Source organism: Cavia porcellus, unplaced genomic scaffold, assembly GCF_034190915.1.
Source record: "Cavia porcellus strain 051 isolate PalLab524CR breed Dunkin Hartley unplaced genomic scaffold, mCavPor4.1 scaffold_26, whole genome shotgun sequence".
NCBI classification, from domain to species: Eukaryota; Metazoa; Chordata; class Mammalia; order Rodentia; family Caviidae; genus Cavia; species Cavia porcellus.
The window spans coordinates 14,579,826-14,600,003 of record NW_026947509.1 but is presented as its reverse complement, the minus strand read 5'-3'; the positions used below and the strand labels follow the sequence as shown (position 1 = coordinate 14,600,003).

Below are 20,178 nucleotides of genomic sequence, written 5' to 3'. Positions count from 1 at the left end.
GAGTGGTAAAATACCATTGGATGTTATTGTGGATTTTCTGCAACAGGAATGCAAGTGGAGAAAGTTTATTTCCGTTACACAAGTGTATGTGGCTTCAGGCAAAAGGCCTTTAGATTAAGGGGGTGACTGCGTGACTCCAGGCTGGAGTTGTGGAGTGGGAGAGTCTTCATGCGTACATCTCCCAGTTGCTGCTGACTGTCCTGCGGTATCTTAGTGCTGCTCACAGCAGGGCTACAGCTGGCCTCCCTCAGCTTTCTTACAGCGACAGCTGCAGAGTGGTCAGAGTTCTTCGCCTCTGACCTCTAGCAGTGAATGTGCTGGGTAACAGTTAGACCCTGCTTACTTACCATTTCCTTTTTGCCAAGTAACCTGTCGGAAGTTTGACATTTCGGAAGTACATTTTATAGTAAATTTCTTATAATTAGAGTATAAATCATACGTCATAGAATTCATTCTTCTAAGGTTTACAATTCAGTGGTTTTTTTTTTTTTTACTATAGTCATACAGTTGTGCAACCATCACCATTATCTAATTGTAGAATGTTTTGCCATCCCAAAAAGAAACCCCCATACTTCCTAGCTCCCCATTTCCTTCCCCCTACTATGGACATTTCATTTATTTATAGATTTACCTGGTATGGACATTTCATTTAAGTGAAATTGTACACTATGGAGCCTTCTGGCTTGTTTGTCTTAGAAAATTATCTTCCAGATTCATCGTATTATTGCTACTCCCTTCCTTCCAATAGCCACGTAATACTCCACTGTGGCTGGATATCACATTGTATTTATTTATTTAACAGTTGGTGGATTTTCTCATTTCTGTTGTTTTACTAATACAAATAATACTATGAACATTCATGTATGCACTTCCTTTTATCACTTCTTTCAGAAGCATCATTTCTGTCATGTACTTAACCCTCAAGCCGTTGAAAGCCTGCTCAGAGACACAGAACTTACCTCCCATTGTAGAAGAACCTGTAGGGTGGGAAGTGTTGCTGCAGCCATCTTTGTAAAATAAACTCTTCCACAGATAGAGATGGGATGGGATGGGATATTTGAGATACAGGAAGAACTTCGTAATAACAACTAATGTGAAAGTCCCACGGCAAGAAGAACTCAGTGTTCCTTTAGATTCCAAGGTCATTGTTCATAGAGCCAAACAGGGAAGTTTAATGGGCTAGGATTTCTGTTTCTTGAGCGGCCTCTGTGTGCCACATACTGTATACATATGTTGCAACTACTGTTTGCTTTGATACTTGGAATTAACTTCCGTGACACTTAGCATTTGAAAGGTGATAGAACAGAAGATGTCATTTGTTAGCTAGGAACTGGTAGAAATATAATTGGATCTGTCAGTTTGTCTGACTATGAAGCCTACTTTTATTTTTGTTTTGGGTTTTGGTGGTAGTTGTTTTTGTTGTTTAGTTCTGCTTGGCCTTGACCAAAGCTCTGATTGACCTAAACTCACAATTCTTCTGCCTCAGTTTCTCAAGGTGTACAGACATGCACCTCTATACCTGACCTATTTTTACTTTGTTATCTATGTATATAATGGCCCAAGAAAGTCAGTTTCAAAGCCACTCACAAATGTAAATAAATGTAACTTTAAAAATATATGCTTGTTAAATACTCAACAGGAAAAGGTAATCAACAGAAATTAGGAAGTAGAGTAAATTCGAGTTTTTGTAAGTGCTGATATTTAAAATGCAGTAAATTTCCAGTTATTTTCTTGTCATAAATACCACTTTTTCTGCTACAAAATGTAGAGTTTAAAATAATCTATTTATGTAGTTGAATTAGGTAAAATTTTAGAAACACTTTGTTTTTTCAAATACAAGATCATATTTTCCATGATAGGATTGTTTTTGTGAATGTCAGGAAAAACAAGTTCTTTGTTTCTCAAGAGTTCAATTACCCTTGCTGTACTTTTGCTATGAATGATAATATACCATATTTAGAGTACCAAAATTAGTTGTGTCACAATTAAGGGGAATTATTTCTGAAGAAGATAAATACATCTCATTTCAGAAACAGATGATCTCCTAAGAAACAAAGATACTGTTTTCCATGCAGATATCAACTGAAGAACAAAAGCAAGAATTTAATGCGGGTTCAATTTTTTCTAAATAGAAAGTATACAGTTCACAAAAATTATCAATTTCCTTTTAAAAATAAGTCTGTTTACCTTTTTTTTAGTATTAGAAAGATTTTGTCTATAAAAAAACATCAGTTCAAAATTCAAATCTTGACACCATAGAAGAGGTGATACTGTCTGTGGAGTCAAAACTTAGAAACAACCAACGTCTTGTGTAAATTTCAATAAATATTCGCATCATATACTGTATTTTTATTAACTCAGGGTGACTGGGAAGGTACTTACCCTTACTTGAAAAACTAAGACTTTAACTGTTTTATTCTCATTTCTACCATGGACCATTTCAGTGAAGAACACATAATCATTCATTCATTAAAGAAATGATAATGTTAGGAATACAAAGGCAGTAAGAAAGGTTTTTTGTCATCAGATAGCTTGCTGTTTAGTAAGCTGGTAAGTAAGATATGGCAAATAGTTACTGTGCAAGAAAATAACTCCATTAGAATCACATGCAGTGCAATGGGAAGAAAAGGGAATATACTTACATTTGCTAGGAAAGCCTAACTGAAGCAGGAGAAGAGACCAATGTACAGGTCGGGGACTAGGATTGGATCCTGTGGGTCCTGAATTGCAGGCAAGGTGGTAATGTGGTAGTACCAAGGTCAATGTTAGGGAGGAATTGACAGGAGCTGAAGGGAGCTTTTCTGTTCTCCTCCCTTCAAATGCTGCAATTTCTAGTACATGCTATTTTTTAACACTAGTCTTTTCTTGATAACAAGGTAAGTAGTTACATATCTGATCTGGAATGCTTTGTTGATGACTGTTTCTCTTACGAATGACTTGATATTTTCTCTTCTGCTCTTGCAGAAGAATTGTGTATGCAATACACAGAACTCTTGCTGCAACCTCTACTTCAACTAGCAGTGGTATTCTTGCACCTTATGTTATTAAAGTCTGTGAGAAAAATGTCATAATATGAATAGTAACTGTTTTCTCTTAACTCTCCTGGTGAAGAATGGGGTCCACAGTGTGGCTTTCCAACTTCAGTAGTCTTATATGTCTTTATTGTTAGAGGAAAAATGGACTAGGGGTTTTCCCGCTGCTTTTTGTTTTTGTTTTTTTAAGAGTTTACAGAGATCCTATCCTAGCAGGCGTATAAACTATACATTTACTGTGTAATATCTGTAAAACTTTTTTTAAAAGATAGTTTTAAATGAGAGTGTTTTTACTCTTTAGTACATTAGTAGAAAGTAAAACTGGCTCTGTAATAAATTATGGAACATAAATTAACTTGAGGATTTTTATTTTTGTAACCTATACTGTGTTTTCACACCTAGAAATTATAAATGAAGTTAGAAATCACATATAAACTCTTTTACTGTTAAATTGTATTATTTGCTTTGGCTCCTATGAATCTAAACCATTTTATGCAGTGCTAATTATTTAGAGTCTCAGCTTTGCTCTTGAGTTAGCAGTACCTGATCAACTTTCCAACTGTAAAACAGTTTGAAAATCAAATGTAGCTTACATGCAAGACCCAACAAAATTAAAAGTGTTAAGTACGTTTTGGCAGTTCACTTTTATTATGCCCAGTCCTCAAATGTACCAGCAGATAATCATCTGAATGTTAGTTATTTTTCACATGCTTATGTGATCACACAAAAAGTACATGCTAAAAAGAAGCAGATGGTGACAGATGGGGAAGGGTGAATAAGGTGGTTTTGGAAACCTAGAGAAATGCACTTCTGTAATAGTGTAAAAATAAAAATTATTTGATAAGTTAGAGCTAACAAAAATTGGAAAAAAATGACTTGGTTGTTGGGAAATATAAAATATCTAGCTGTAGTGACTGTTGAGGGAAAAATACATAATTGTATCTAAATGTAAAGTGATTTCCCCCCAGCATCTGAAGATGTGATTTTTGATACATTTGTCTTAGTTTCTAGAACCCTATTATAGAACCCTATAAATGATTTTTATTTATTTTTCTTTAGAAATCTATGTTTAATATCTCATTGAAAATATCTGAAATACATCAGAATATTATGATAACTATTTTGATACAAAGACTTATTTTTCGGTAATCTAATATAAATGGAAATTAAATTCTGTATAAATTAGAAATAAAAATACATATTAACTTCCTAAGGAGTTAGAAAAAGCATTAGTAAAGGCTAACATGGATAATGCAGGTGGAAAGAAAAGCCCTAATTTGACTGAAATTTATTAAGCAGAGTTGTACTTATGTACTTTAAATTCAACAGAGAATGAATGTAAAAAATGTCATTTTGTAGACTGTTTCAATATTATCTTTTGGGAATGTTTAGAGAAATGAATAAAGCCAAAGGTAGAAATGTTTGGATATTTAATCTGCATGTAAAGTTAGTCACACATACAATTACATTTTATTATCCTTTGGACAGTGTGCTTCTGTATTCCTGCACATGATAACATTTGTCTTAGAACTTCTAAGAGCATTTTGTGCAAAGAAAGAGTGGTTTTAATCTTTGTGAAACTGTGTACAACCTTAACATTTTATTCAGTTATTTGTAATTCACCTAATGCCTGTCCTCCAGAAGTACTTTTGAAAACCTTCATCTTCCTGGTATTTCTGAAAAGATCCTTTTTAGATCATAATGATTAGGTCAAATAGCAGTTTTATGCCTTGTGTTTAGAATTCATTTTTAAGAACCTGTGTATGAACTGGCTTGTTATTAGATTGAACATGTTCTATTTAATTGTTTACTATAGTGCTACTTTTTATTGTTTCAGGTAACAGCAGTCATCTCATTTTGTCCCATAGTTAGGTATTGATAAAAATGTGAACTAAACTGAAATTCACATCTCTCAGTATTTGTCAGTAGTGGGTTTTACTTGGAGTCACACTAGTTTTTTCATATAAACTTCTTTCAGAGTTCTATGATCTTTGATCTTTTGCTTTAATATATTTGGTATAATTCTAGGTAAAACACAAAAGTTTAATTTCAAGTTATCTAAAGCATAAGAACATATTTTTAAAAATACCCAAACTTGGAACACTAGTGATGCTGTATAGTGTTTTAGCTATTTTTACTGGGGTTACAGTGACCCAGTTTCTTGGGCTTTCATAATGTCTGTTGCTTCAGAATAAAAAAGAAGTATATAAAATATGTGAGAAGATATGTGTGAGTATGATTTGATCACCATTATTGTATCCATTCAGCTTTGCACTAGTTTAAAAATTTTTGCTTCTCTACCCTGTGTTTTGCTTTTGAAAATGCAGTGTAAGCGATGTGAATTCTAAGAGGTGGCCATAAAGCTGATGACATTCTAATTCATGGTAAACGGCTAAGTGTTATCCCTTAAGTGTTAGAATTGTTATCCCTTAATTGTTGATAGTTATAAAATACATATTTATGGAGAAACTGAAATTCGTAAGTCTTACGACTTGAAATACTTCTTTTGAAAGTACAATCTGTTTTAAAGTCTGAATTAGAAGATGTATCAGTCATTACTTTGTAGCAAACACTTGTGACGTTGAAAACGTATAAAGGGCTCCTAGAAATGATTCTATGCCATACGTATCTCACCTTTAGTCACCTGAAATATAAGGCTACCAGGAAAAATTTGTTTGAATTAGTAGTAAATTGGTTCACCCAAATTCGCAGTTTATTTTCACAACATAGGTGTGCAGACAGTTTGTTTAGATGTTTGATTTCCCCATCTGTTCTGTCAGGATTATTGATTGAGCAGTAACCCACACCAGGGTCTTTGTAGCCTCCTTGTAATTGCTTGCCTTGGGAGCATCGTATGGCCTGGCCAGCAAAGCGGGGAGAGGTGTCCCTTCCGCCTTCCAGTAAACCATAATTGGTGAAAAAAATACTGGGATGAGTGTTTTTTTGAAAATGCTTTGTTGGCTAGATAAACATATTGTGAACATTAAATTTATATATGTATATGAATTGTAAAATATATATAAATATATATAAGTAAATAGTTTCATATTTAGCATCATTTGGTATTAGTCGCTATTTAACAGCATATTCATGGTGGGTTTTTCTTCTCACCTTGTTGGTTTATAAATAGAAGTATCTTCATCAGAGGTTAGTACAGAATATTTGATGTTAAATAATGTTTACTGTGAGCTCTTTGAAATTTAAATTGTGTTATATCTGAAAGTAAATTGATTTCTGACTCCTGGAAAAATTGAAACTAAACATTTTTTTCCTGGAGTTTGCACTCTGGGTTTTGATTCGATGTAATGATGAGATTACATTTAACATTTGTATACTTTCAGTGTTTCAGATTTTCTTGTCCTTCATCTGGTGGGGCATTTCTGTTAAATAATGGTATAAGGAATAGGTACATGTAAGGTTACAAAGGGCAAGGTACCTGCATTCATATCTACATTATGGGTGTCATTAAAAAATCAGTAATATTGATTTTATGGAAAAATTTATGAAGATGTCTTTTACTGGATGTTTTCTCTAGGAATATGTTTGAACTGTGTTTATATACAAATTGTTTGATAGCTGATTGTTTTAATGGAGTTGGAATGTACCGTATCATTGTTGTACTTCTACTTTATATCACCATTTGTCATACCCTTGTCTCAGCCTTTACAGTAATCATGAGAAAAATTAGCTTTCGTGTGAGAGAAATAAATTGTAAGAATTAAACTCTTATGTTAAAAAAGTGTGTATTTTACATGTTACTTTAATGTTAGAAAAAGAATTTGAGTAGAGGAGAATTCTCTTCCAAAAGTAGCATTAAAAGTCCGTTGGATTTGAAATAATTTGACTTTGATGGCTTTCTAAACTATTTCACAATACTGTGTTTTGAAGTGATTTTGATTTAGGGAGAGAGAAAGGATATAATATGAATGAATAGAGGAAACACGTTATATATTGTATATCCACATGCAGAATATTGTAATCACTTGTATTTTTATTTCTTGTGTTTCCTTTACAGCTGTTTGGAGGTAGAAGTTAAGTTAAAAAAATCTTTTTAATTGATAGCAAAATCTTCTAAGTAGAGAGGGTGGCTACGTTGTTAGGGTATTTTCTCTGCAGCATTGCTGACATTTATATGTCAGTAAGACAATACAGTACATCAGTCTTGTTCACTACCAAGTGATACCGCAAACAGTACTAATTATAGCATTGTACATCAGTAAATCAGGTAAAGCATATATGCTCAGAAGCAAAACCATTTTTGAGAAGCAGTATTTATTTTGCAAAGCTAGATACCATATACTTTATCAAGCAGATTTTTTTTAACCATGCAGTTTTATTTTTCAGTTTCTTTTTTTCTCTTCAAAAATGAAAAAGAAAGCCTCCTTTTATGTACTCACTTTCCCTTTTGGCTGCAAACCAGGTATTTAAACAGAAATAAAGGATTGCCAGTTTTGCCAGCTGGGGATGAGAACCCGGCTGGTAAAATGTGGGTTCGGGAGGTAGTTAATCCAGCTTTTATGCTTTTTATGATTTTATGAAAAAAGAGGTTAAAAACCACATTTGGCTCCTTTTCCTGTGTGCCACTGTTTTGTTGGTGTTATAGGAATGCAGATAAAAATTGGTTAGCTTTTTTTTTTTTTTTTTTGCTATAGGGTAAAAAACAGTATCGGTTAGATAGTGGCCTACAAACAGTATCTTGTACTCATTGGCCATGGGCTAGATCCCTCAACATCGAAAGTCACTATTACTTTAAAATGATCTGTGCGGCATTTCTTTTAACATAATAATATGTGTAGAATTCTTTATGCTTCTTTAGGTTATCTTGGTTTTTATTTGTTCTTATGTTACTACACACAAATTGAAAATAGAAATATTTTTGACCAGTGATGAAAACTAGAATTTGTTGTCCTCAGAAAATATTGTCTTTAGTTTGTGATTAACAAAAGATTCCTACAGAAACAATAATTGGACTTGCTGTGATTTACTCATGCAAGAAAGTTTGGAACAGTACAACTTTGTTCTTATTAAATTTTCTATTATATCATGTAATACATGGTTTTTTAATTGATGAAATTTATGTCTGTGGTTTTCTTGATCTGTTTTTCTCAAAACTTGAAAGGAGTGAAGTGAGCTTTAAGATTATTCAAATAGAGTTATTTAAAATAAAATATTGCAATACGCATATAGATCAGTACACCATTGAATGAGAAACCAAGTTTTGCCTGGGGCATATGTAAGTTGCTGTGTTGTTAATTTTAACAGATTGGTCTAACATAACCAAAATGATACTTTCATATTGTTTTTTCACTTAATTTTTTTGCATGCAGTGTATCTTGAGAAACAAATACAAGGACATACACTAGTCTGGTTTTTGTTGTCTTTAATACAAATTTTACTTAGTTACTGAGACTTTGGATACTGATATTTACTACAAACAATAAGCCTTATATTCACTGCACTAATTATTTTTCTGAGTTTAAAGATACAGAGACTTGGAGAAGTTTCCAAATTTACTTTAGTGGTTGTCATGCCTTGAACTCCTCATTGTTACATTGTGTTTGTAACTTTTGTCTCTTACTGATTTGTATTGCACCTTAAAAAAAACTTAAGTCTTAAGGCAGGAATGTGTAAGGCACACTTCATGCTCCACAGCCACAACAGTGTAGGTTTAAATTGTTCAAGTCCACATTAGTGGGCTCAGGATGAAAAGTTTAGTAGACCTAGGAGAACATATGCAAATGTACTAACATTTTTAATTTTATCCTTGTATACTTATTTACTTGGGTTTTTATTTTTTTATAATACAGGTTTGTTTGTTTGTTTGTTTGTTTTAAACATGGACCATTTACGAATATACGTTGAGCATTCCACATCCTTGGTGTGATTTGTCCATTTTGTAGAATGCTTCATAGACTACAGGATCTCAGAATAGACTAAAGGCTTCTGATTGGGATGCATTTATTACGTAAACCCCGTAAGTCTTATGGATAATGCTTTCGAGTTAATGTGTAGTGATGAATCATTTTGCTGACTTCATTGTAGGTGTTAGAGGACAATGACTACGGCCGCGCTGTGGACTGGTGGGGCCTGGGGGTTGTCATGTATGAGATGATGTGCGGAAGGTTACCTTTCTACAACCAGGACCATGAGAAACTTTTTGAACTAATACTAATGGAAGACATTAAATTTCCACGAACACTCTCTTCAGATGCAAAATCGTTGCTTTCAGGGCTCTTGATAAAGGATCCAAATAAACGGTAAGCCTCAAGCAATGCTGATGAATGTAGCTGTAGGTTCTGATATGGCAGAATTCAACTCTAACTCACAGAAATAATGTATTTGGTGTAGACATCTTCCACTGAGACTATTGACTTATTTTTACTTGTAATATAGAACAATTGAACATTTTATCAACTGTTTCCTGACTTGGAAATTTTGTGCAGATTTAACAACTAAGGATTTGAGAATTTGGCCATGAAGGAGCAGTTTGTTCATAGCCCAGAGGGCATGGGAGGCTCTTTTGAGTCAGCCTTTCTGTTTCTGCAGATTGACATTGCAGGAGGAATAGGCCTGTTAGTGTGCTTTCCTCCGGCCCCCAACCTACGAGAATGCATTTTTTATTCTTCTGTCATTTGAAAATATTATTCCCTTTTCCATGCATGACTGAAAGGATTGACAGCAAACAAAGAGCAAAACATTTTTTAAAAAAATCTTTTATACATTGTGTCTCTTTTTGTAACTACGTCTGAGACCTAGAGTCCTAGAGCCTGGCTGCTTTGCTCGGTGAGCCACAGCATTCTTTGTGTTTATACATTCATCCATATCTACATACATTGTATAACTCATGTGAAATGACTGCTACTAATTTAAAAATGTTCCTTAGTATCTGTCCTTATATATGAATATGTGGACCCTCCCATCTGTAGGCATCTGTGTATTTCTATGAAATTCATCTGTGAATTTCTGTGAAAGTCTATTAAATCCTAAGCATCTGGAAGATAGATGACTTCATGTGTTTTTGAACTGGCCACAACGCCAATTCAGAGTGTTCTCTTACAATGTTGGTTTATGATTGGTATTCATCAGGTATTTATTGACAGACTGAATCAACAAGTGAAGGATTAAGTGAATCCTGAAAATGGACTTTATGGACTTTAGAAATGCTTTGTTGCATGTTTCTACCCTTTAACTTTATAAGCAATATGACTGAACCTTCGGCAGAAGTAAGCATAATAAATGTGATACCATGCTTTTGTTTTGTGAGGACCCATTCAGAAAAGGTCTTTGATAATCCTAACAGCTGAGGTGTGACGTTTTATTTGTAAAATAATTTTGGTTTCTTTTAAAGAATGCTTTCACATTATGTTGCTTTTTCAAAAGCCTTGTACAGCAGGTAGGATAGATACTGTTCACGTTTCTGTTTGATGGAATGGCAAGCAAAGGCCTGGAGAGGGATTAAGTGATTTACCCAGGGTCTCACAGCAAGTTCAGATGAAACGAGTGGAAACCGTATTTCTTGCTGCGTATTTGGTATTTTACTTACAGTGCATTAATTTCACAGTTCAGAGTTTGAAATGTGTTCCATTTAGTCTAGTTAGGTAACTTGTGTCTCTCATTTTACCTGTTCGATTTGGGAGCTAATCTAGGCCTCATCTCAATGGCAGTGACTTTTTACTCTGTCCTTTTCTGATTCCTGCAGGCAGCTGTGGCTCCCTTTTCTTTTACAGTAACTGTATCAAGCCCCTTCACCACTGAATTAAAGTGTAGGGAAAGCAAGGAAGACTAAGATGAACAACTCTGTACTCTAGAAATTCACAGAATAATGAGAGACACAAAGCACATATTCACAGATGTTCAGACCAAACTATGTGCAAATCGCGATTGAAATTTTTTCTGTCTGGGGTACTGGAGAATTTGCGCTGGCTCATGTAGGAGCTAGTTTGCAGTGGCATTCAAGCAGAGAAATCTACATGTGAAGTGCAGCTAGAATTGCAAATGAACATGGCATTTGAGAAGTTCAGTGAGTGGAGTGTAGACTATGAGTTGGGTAACATTGGGAGACGAAGCTGATGTGTTAGATTATAAGGACCTTATGTTTCTTAGGAAATATTTAATCTTGATTCAGAAAGGAATGAGAAGCCACAAGAGATTAAAAGTAAGAGACAGTGTTGTAAGATCTGTGTTATGTAAAGGTAACTCTGGCAGCTTTGTGGTGGATAGTTTAGAAAGTGAGGGCAGGAAGACAGCAGTTACCAGTGCTGCTGGAATTATCTAGGTAAGATGTGGGTCCTTCCTGGAAGCTCTGGTGAGCAGTGAGCAGAACTTTGTGAATGATTAAACAGAAATTGTGAGGAAGTACGGGGTCAGGGCTGCCTCAGGGCTTTCCAGCTGTAAGATGGATTTCCAGCTTGTTCAGATGGTAGCAGTTGTTTTTTTTTTTTTTTTTTTTTTTTTTTTTTCATTTTAAAATCTATTTTATTTTTTAATTTAAGCAGAAAAAAGTAAGAAACAACAGTAAAACTGTTTCAAGACAGGTTAGTAGGAGAGTAACAACAATCGACACATCGCATAATGTTATATTCACAGTAATTGTTTGGAATACAATAGGCATTACTAGCATACAACTTTCCCCTTAATGAACCAAGAGTAACCAGCTATATAACTATCTTAACTATTTTATATATATATATATATATATATATATATATATATATATATGTATGTATGTATATATATACGTATATACATACGTACGTTGTTAACACACAGGCAGTAGGCACACAGGAAGAGGCTCCTTGGGGCTCGATAGTAACTTTTAATATGCCAAGCTGGGGAGTTCTGTTGGAAACCTACATGGAAATGTCAGACAGTCCAAAGTGACTCAACCTTGCTTAAGAGAAACCTAGTAACTGAATATATGGCTTTGAGAGCCATGAACATCTTAGAGGAAGCTGGAGGCAAGAAAATAGTGGAGAGGATAGGAATGTATGAAAACAGGGCCTGGAACAGAGTCCTGGGAATCAAGTTTTGAAGTAGAAGGAAGAGAAAGCCGAAAGAGGATCTAGAAAAGCCTTTGGAAACATAATTAGAGTCAGTGCAACAGTATACTTCTTTTTTTCTCCTATTCGCCTACCTTAAGTATTGCCTGAAGTTCTTGGTATTCTTTATGAATTGCTGTCAATTAAAGGGTCAGTCATCATTTTGCTTTTATTTCTTTTTCTCCATTATTTTGTGATTCCATTAGCCCCTCCTTTGTCTTCTAGTGTAGTATTTATAGGAGAAGCATGACCTCATGTTTCATTCAGTATACTAAGAAGATAGGAGTTCTGTGGTGTCTCTAACAGTGAAGAATCCAAAGCTGGAAATGGTGGCACCTGCCTGTAATCCCAGCTCTCTTGGAGGCTGAAGAAAGAGGATTGTGAGTTCAGCCTCAGCAAGTGACTGACTTTTTTTTTTTGTCTTTTTCGTTTTTACTGGTACCAGGGATCGAACTCACGACTGCCTGCTTGCAAGGCAGGCACTTATGCCGCTGAGCTAAATCCCCAGCCCCCGGCAAGTGACTGATTTAGCAAGAGCTTGTCTCAAAATAAAAATAAAACATGCTCAATGAGAAGGCCTTTGTTTCAATCCCCAGTGCTAAAAAAAAAAAAAAAAATCTGTAGGATCTAAGCATTTAGTTTGACATTTTCATATTGGACTTTTATATTCTTAGACATAAATAAATCAGCTGAAAGTGTACTTTTAAGTCTTAGGTTTATATTAGCCATTGATACTGAAACTTTGACAATTTCACACTTGAAGTGTGTGTTAACAAATGTCTCTCAGTTTCTAAAATGGCAATCAAAGATTATAATCTTAAACTTTGCGTAGTAATTATGGATGGCACTTTCCTCTATGTTTGATAAATATGGTGACTATATCCAGAGCCAAAACATTGGTAAAGTACTGAAGTTTCACATGCAAATGAATGACTGAACCTGGGTTAAAATATTTTATCTATTAAATGAGTATGATTCTCTAATCCAAACACATCATGTTGTGTATTTCAAGTACAAACATTATTATAGGCTATAAGCCTTAAAGCTGTGAACAGTAAAACTATAACTTACCTAAGTAGGTGAAAAAGTAGGAAAGATTCTGATTTTTTCATGTAGACCTCTTTGATGCTTACTTTGAAATGTTAAATTTTTTTTGGAAACCTGTGTTTTAGGTGTTTCTGTTTTTCTAGTTCTCTACACAGAAGCTTAGAATGTGTTTTGGAAGACCTGTTACTGATCTCCACCCTCTCTGGAGTTTGCAGTCTACTATGGGGAGAACAGCACATGTTGAACTAGGATGAAAAACAGGGTGGCAAGCAAAATGCTAAGCATTAACTAGATACACAATTGGCTGGCTGAAGGTTCTACATCTGAACGTCACTGTTACGATCTGAAGCCATCTGAAAGTCCTGTCTCTGGCATGCAGTTCGTTTAAAGGATTCTGCATAGAACCGAGAATAGGAGGCCCCACTTGTGGGTACTGCTTATCATCACAGACACTCAGGTGTCAGCTGACTGTTCATTTCGCATCCTGACAGTGTGTCAGAGGATCCTAGGTCCTTCCCAGGCTTGTGTTTCCAGAATTCATTAGAATGCATAATTACTTTCAGTGACTGACTTTATCTTCTTCCTACCAAGTGGCATGTTAGAGTTAGTAACTAGTTGTTAAAGTTTTGCAAATTTTGTGAGCCAAGTGTTTACTACAACAGTATAAAAAATTACTGTAAAAAAGTTAAATTTTATAAATACAGGACTGGGGATTTAGCTCAGCGGCATAAGCACCTGCCTTGCAAGCAGGCGGTCGTGAGTTTGATCCCCGGTACCAATAAAAATGAAAAAGACAAAAAAATTTATAAATACAGAGTTCACCAAAAAAATGTATGCACACTTCAGCAGTTCACCATGGATTGTAGAGGCAAAGGTACCTTGTATTAATTTCCCAATGTCTCAATAAATGTAGTATTAAAATATTTGTGCAAGTTTTTATTTTCCTGATGTATACATTTTTTTGGCAGACTCTACAAAATAAGTATGAATAGCAAAGCAAGGGTAATAAATACTCAAAACATCACTTCAAAATACTTCTGTTACATTTCACTATTACCTATGTTACTTCTCTATGAAAATAATTCATAATTACAGATAAACTACTATGGCTGCTTAAAATTGGCCATAGTGAGAGTATTTATATTGTCAAAAATGACCAACACCACATCTGAGTTTGATTTCTCATTTTGAATGTTTATACTTAAAAGAGTGATGGAGAAACATGAATGGTTAAATAAAATGTGGTACCATATATACAACAGACTGCTCCTCAGCCCCCTTATAAAGAAATATGAATCTGAGGTTTTTGTACAGAAATGCATGTGGCTGGAGAACTAAACTAGTCACAGAAGTTAAATGTCATACTGTTTCTCTTATATGAGAAACCCAAAGTGTAGTAGAAGTAATTTAAAGATGGAAGGAAATAGGTAGGTAGATCTTTTGGGGATGGAAAGGGAATCCAGGAATGGAAGGGCAGGGGGAGGAAGTAGAAAGGACCGAGATGTGACGTGTACGTGGCCCAGCTCCCTTCAATGAATGTATTCATTATGTGTGGCAGTCATACTATTACAAAACAGAAGACCAGAGTTTTCATGCTAAAATGAGTCACAGAGAAAGTATTAACAGTGTGTGTTAAAATAAACTCAGAGGTGTGTTGTGTATGCACCTGTTACATTATAAATGGCACAAAAAGTAGATTGAATATTCTTCTGTTCTAAAACTGTTAGGCTGTTCAACAAGGAATTCACTCACATGAAGGACCCACAAGGGAAGTTTGAGGAATGTTTCTGTTGTTTCACTTTCGTCTTTGACCTTAATATAAACAAAAATGTGAACCAGCATTCAGATAAGAACTAATTAGAAGCCACTGTATCCATAGTTGACTCTGGTGATTCAGCAAAAATTAGTAACAGATTCCTGTGGAAAAATTGTAAATTTTATTGATCTTTGTAAATTTGGTTCAGTAAAATTTATACTAAAATTGTATATATATGAATAATTTATTCCAGAGAGCTTGTTGTGTTGTTACCAGCACACATAATTTCTAACCATGAATAAATCCAAAGAAAGTATGATATGCTAAATTTAGATTTTATTGGTTTCCTTTACCTTGTTTCTCTTTTCATTTTTTTCTCTTTTCTCTATCCTCCGTTTTTTATGTTTTTCCTACTGTCAGATATAACCTATATTAGAAAACAACTCAACTTTATTTTGTGCCATATATCGCTCAAGTAAATAAGAATGTCTCCAAAAACTGGGAGGGAGAGAAGAGTATTTTTCAAATTTTTAACTCAAATTATAAAACAAAGTATATTGTAATATTGTGTAGACTAAGAATGATGTTTCTGTGGAATTCTTTGGAGATAAGAAAATAGTTTGTTTATAACATTACTTCACAAATTATTTTCCAATAAACTATTTCATAATTTATTTTTACAAGGGTAACTTTTGACTTATTTTTGAAAAAGGAAACTAATTTAGAGAACTAAATAACAGTGATAATAGCAGTATCTTCTGGGTGCTCTATATGCTATTTCTGACTCTCAAAACTAACATAAATGTATTTGTTCATTTCCGTATCTCTCCTAAGTACCAACAGTGCTTGATTCTTTCAAGTCCATCTACAGTCTTTGCTCTTTTCTATTTGTTCTGAAGCTAATTATTATTAATAACACATGAGAAAAATTAGAGCCAACAGCAAAAGCTTTTTATTTTAATGACTATTCTAAGAATTATTTATTACTCAAAAGTTACTTTCACAAAAACTTAATGTAGTAGTTTAATATAAATATTTTATGCTCATTTAGTTTTATTTCTGTCCTTGTAGCCTTGGTGGAGGACCAGATGATGCAAAAGAAATTATGAGACACAGTTTTTTCTCTGGAGTAAACTGGCAAGATGTATATGATAAAAAGGTAGGATATGTCTCTAGCATAGTATGTATATATTTTGGCTGCACTGCTAAAAGAAATACATAGCAAAAAATTAAGTAAGTAAGTTTAATTATATAATGACATTTTCCATTTTACTGTGATACTTAGGTGATTCTTCAGCTGCTTAGCCTGAATTTTTATTTATCATTTGTACTCCCCAAATGCCTCTTGAAATTTTATTGTTTTCAAAGAATTATCTCTCTTTTTTCTCATTTAGTAATTTGGTAGTTTGCCTCTCATTATTTCTTTCACTGAGAAAAATAAAATATGTCAATGTTACATTTTTCTTTAGAAAAACTATCAAAAAATTATAATGTAAATTCTTATTCCAAAAGGAATATAGTTCTTATAGTTAACAAAATAATAACTTCAGTATCTTAGACCTCTCATTTGAAATAGAACTTTATAGCCTACAAAATGGATGCTCCCCGTTGCATCTTTATTTTTATTATAATCTTATTGTCCCCAATTTTGTGATTTATACTTGAGTTTAGAAACATGAGATCATTGTATTTGCTCCACCTTTTTAAATATTTTTTAATACTCAAATATTACTAGTGGCAATAATTTTGATATTTTGATTTTTAAATGCTTGTATAAACTTTAATAGGAAATTTTCAGTAATTAATTTCAGTAATTCATTTATTTAGAATTTTTGTCTAATTATTATTAGCCCATCCATTTCAGTTATGCCAGCTTTCCTTAAGATTCATTCCCTGAAACATTTATCAATCCACATTTTTTAGTGTTAGTTTTGTACCAGATACTCTCCTCTGCTTGCTCCTTGAATAGAGATGGAGTACTGTGGGAGTGCTAAGGGACGGGACACTGGTATTTCATTTCCACAGTATGTTGTTGCCAATTGGAAATACAGCAGACTTTCTGCCCCTTTCTTGTAACCAAGCATTTGAGATAGTTACACTGTGTTTAACACTTCAATTCAAAGCTTCAAGTCAAACAAACTGAACTATTTTGAGTTTGTGTGTTGTATTAAAATGTTGTGGTATTACTTTCTTCACAGCTCTTATGAGAAGCATTGATTATTCTTAAATGTACTAAATGTTCATTAGCTATATATAAACTGTCTAATATTCAGTTCATAGCATTGTTCATGTCAGTGTGACATGCATGGATGTGTGCTTGAGAAAACTCCTCTCGAGCTGTGTCAGTACACTGTAGAGGAACCCAGGACAGGTCAAGATCCTGCTGTGTCTCCAGAAAAATCCCTGGTCAGAATAAAAGAAAGAGAACATGAGTTTAATAGACAGTGATTCTGGTATTACTGGGCACGACTGATTTACAGAAGGGATGAATGAAACACGAGCCTTTTCAGTCTCCGATGAACGAAAGATACAGTGCGATGGTTTCCTTTCTACACTGTCCTCACGTAGAGGAAAAGGTCTTGAGAATCCGCCAACGTACCAGTGAAGAAGCAAGGCTTGCCCTGGCCCTGTCTCAGAAAGATTAAAAAAAAAAAGTGAGACCATCACTACCCTAAAATCTAGACACTGGCCTGAGTTGCTTCTTGCTTCCTTTGTAGAAAAGCAGGTCCCTTTTATGGGCTCCCACATCACAGTAAGATCATTTCAGTGCTATCAGGCTTTAAAATGCTCTTGCAGCAAATGTTCTAGTAGGAATTCATCTAGGTAAATGTTTAAATAGACTTATACAGATTTTTATGTTCAGTTTGTCCATCTGCTAGGGTTTTTTTTTTTTTTTTGGCAAGATTGTGTTAAATCTTATGATTTAACACCAAGCCTTCAGATCTATAAACACAGTGTATATCCCCAATTTTTAGGAGGCCTTTTTTCTTTCAGTTATGTTTTGTAATTTTCAGTGATTAGGTCTCACACATATTTTTTGGATTAAGTATTGAGTATCATCTGATGTGATATTTTAAACTTAATTTCACTTTGCTGCAAGTATAAAAATAATAATTGATCTTTTGTATCAATTTGTACTGTAAATTTTCAAAACTCACATCTTGCTTTTAGCATCTTTTTTGGTAGATTATGATTCTGTGCATAGATAATCATAACCTTACATAAATAAAATGTTTATTTTAAATCTTTATGTATTTTGTTTGTTTGCCTTACTATGTCAGCTAGGACTTTGACTACACTACTGAACAGAAATAGTGAAAATGGACGTTCTGGGTTTGTTTATGAAATTAGAAAAACGTTTTTCCATCAGATTCAATGTTAAGTGTGATGCTAATGGCATTAGTGGGGGAAAAAACAGTGCACTCTATAAGTAAAGTTGGCAGTGGTAGTTTAGCTCATGAGCTAAAGGAGTTAATGAGCACATCTAGCAGCCAGACACAGGTTTCTAGATGTCATGCACCAGTGAAAGGAACCCAAGCTCCTTGCTGAAATGATTGATTTGGGGACTGGTATAAAAAATTAAAAGATAAGTCTGAGATATTTTGTCATGCCAGAAAGTTCAGAAGAGCTTTTTTAAAAAGTCAGATAGAAAGGAGTCAAGCCTGTGGCAAAGGTGGAACAATTTCAGTAACAAAATACAGTTTAGTTTATGATTTAAAGAATCAAATAAACACCTGTGAGCCCATACTTCCTAAATAAATGATTGAAAAAAGAAGTAGTGAGAAGGGGCATGTCTTTCTTACAGATGAGTTCCGGTTAATAAGGGTAGAAGGAGTGAGAGAAAGAGAAAATCACCCGCTGCATGCAGGGGTCGGCCCACGAATGGTAAAATGAGTAGGCCAACGTTTAAGAGGATATTTTCATAGTCTCAAATGGCTTCCCCAAAACATTACTTACAAAGATAAAAATACCTCCAGCTGGAGATGAAGCTCAGTGGTAGAGCACTTGGACTAGGGCAGGCGTGCACCAGCACCCCAGTCAGCCAGCCAGGCACGTTACACATACCAGAGCAACTTGGCAGGGAATACTTTCACCAAGTGATCAAGGTTAGTATCACCAGTAGTAAGACATACTGACATCATGTAGCCCATCAGTAAGCTTTGGAGAAGATAGTAACACTTACGTAGGACTCTTCTCCAAAATGTAAAACCTCAAGAATCATGAGAAAAGATGAGGAATGGGGATCCACACCAGAGGGCCAGTCTTCAGAATGCCTGGTCAGATAACTCAGTGTCTGCCTCATGATTAGCAGAAAACAGTGGAGCATTTTCCTGCCTGGAGGGAAGAGTGAGATGGCACGGTGGCCAGATGCAGCATGGGATTGTGACGGAAATCTGGAGTAGAAAAAGTGGTTTCGTGGGAAAGAATGAGGAATAAAGTTGGTAATGGTTGTTTAGCTGATAGCATTGCATTGATGTTAGTTTCTGATAATTATAGGATGGCTATGTAGGATGTTAAAATTTCATCAAGGTTGGGTAAGAGGTACTTAGTAACTATATTATCTTTATAAGTGTTCTCTAAGCCTAAAATTATTTAAATGTAATGTTACATGACATTATGAAGGTTTTTAAAATACCTCTTTTATCAGCTTAAGGAAATTGTTTCTGGTTCACTGAGTTTTTAATCATAATTTAAAAGTATTTTCTGCATTTATTTCAATGACCATGTGGCCCTCTATTTTAAAATGATGAATTAAAACTCAATCAGTAAGATTTTCTAGTGTTGAGGGAAGCTCATATTCCTTGAGAAAGCCTCACCTATTCATTGTGGGTCAGCCTTACTTTATTTTTCTAGATTTGTTACAGTGTATTTTGTAAGTATTATGAGTGATACTATGATGTCATCTTTTTCTGGAATGTCTTTGTATGATTTTCATTTGAGGATCACATTTGTCTTTTTGAACAAGGTTGAGGGGGCACTGCCTCCTCTTTGGTGTGATAGAGTTGTGTATTTAGAATCTGTTGTCTTGATTGCCCAGTGATTCAGTAGAATTTACCAGTGACTCTACCTAGGCATTGAATTTTTATTTTGATAGAGAATTTTAAAATAGTATTGGAGCTGTTATGATAATATGTTCGGGAATAAGTTTTGGTTATAAAGAGGCAACTTGCTTTTATTGATTTTTTTCCCTTCTGTTGTTTTGCTGTGCTGAAATTCATTATTTTTTCCTTTTATTATTTTTTATGCCTTTTATTTCATTATTTCTTTTGAGCGTACTTTGTTCTTTTTCTAGTTTCTTTAGGCA

At 34.4% G+C, this 20,178-nt stretch overlaps 1 protein-coding gene across 7 annotated transcripts in view; it reads left to right on the top strand.

The window, feature by feature from the left end:
• Akt3 (AKT serine/threonine kinase 3) overlaps positions 1-20,178 on the top strand; it is a 252,692-nt gene that overhangs the window by 206,029 nt on the left and 26,485 nt on the right. For all 7 annotated transcript variants that reach the window (XR_010043619.1, XR_010043618.1, XM_063237551.1 and 4 more), the window contains 2 exons: positions 9,075-9,289; positions 15,945-16,032. Coding sequence is in view for 5 of the 7 variants with exons in the window: in XM_063237551.1 (XP_063093621.1) it covers positions 9,075-9,289; positions 15,945-16,032 (303 nt within the window). In the remaining 2 variants the exon portion in view is untranslated. The remainder of the gene's footprint in view (positions 1-9,074; positions 9,290-15,944; positions 16,033-20,178) is intronic.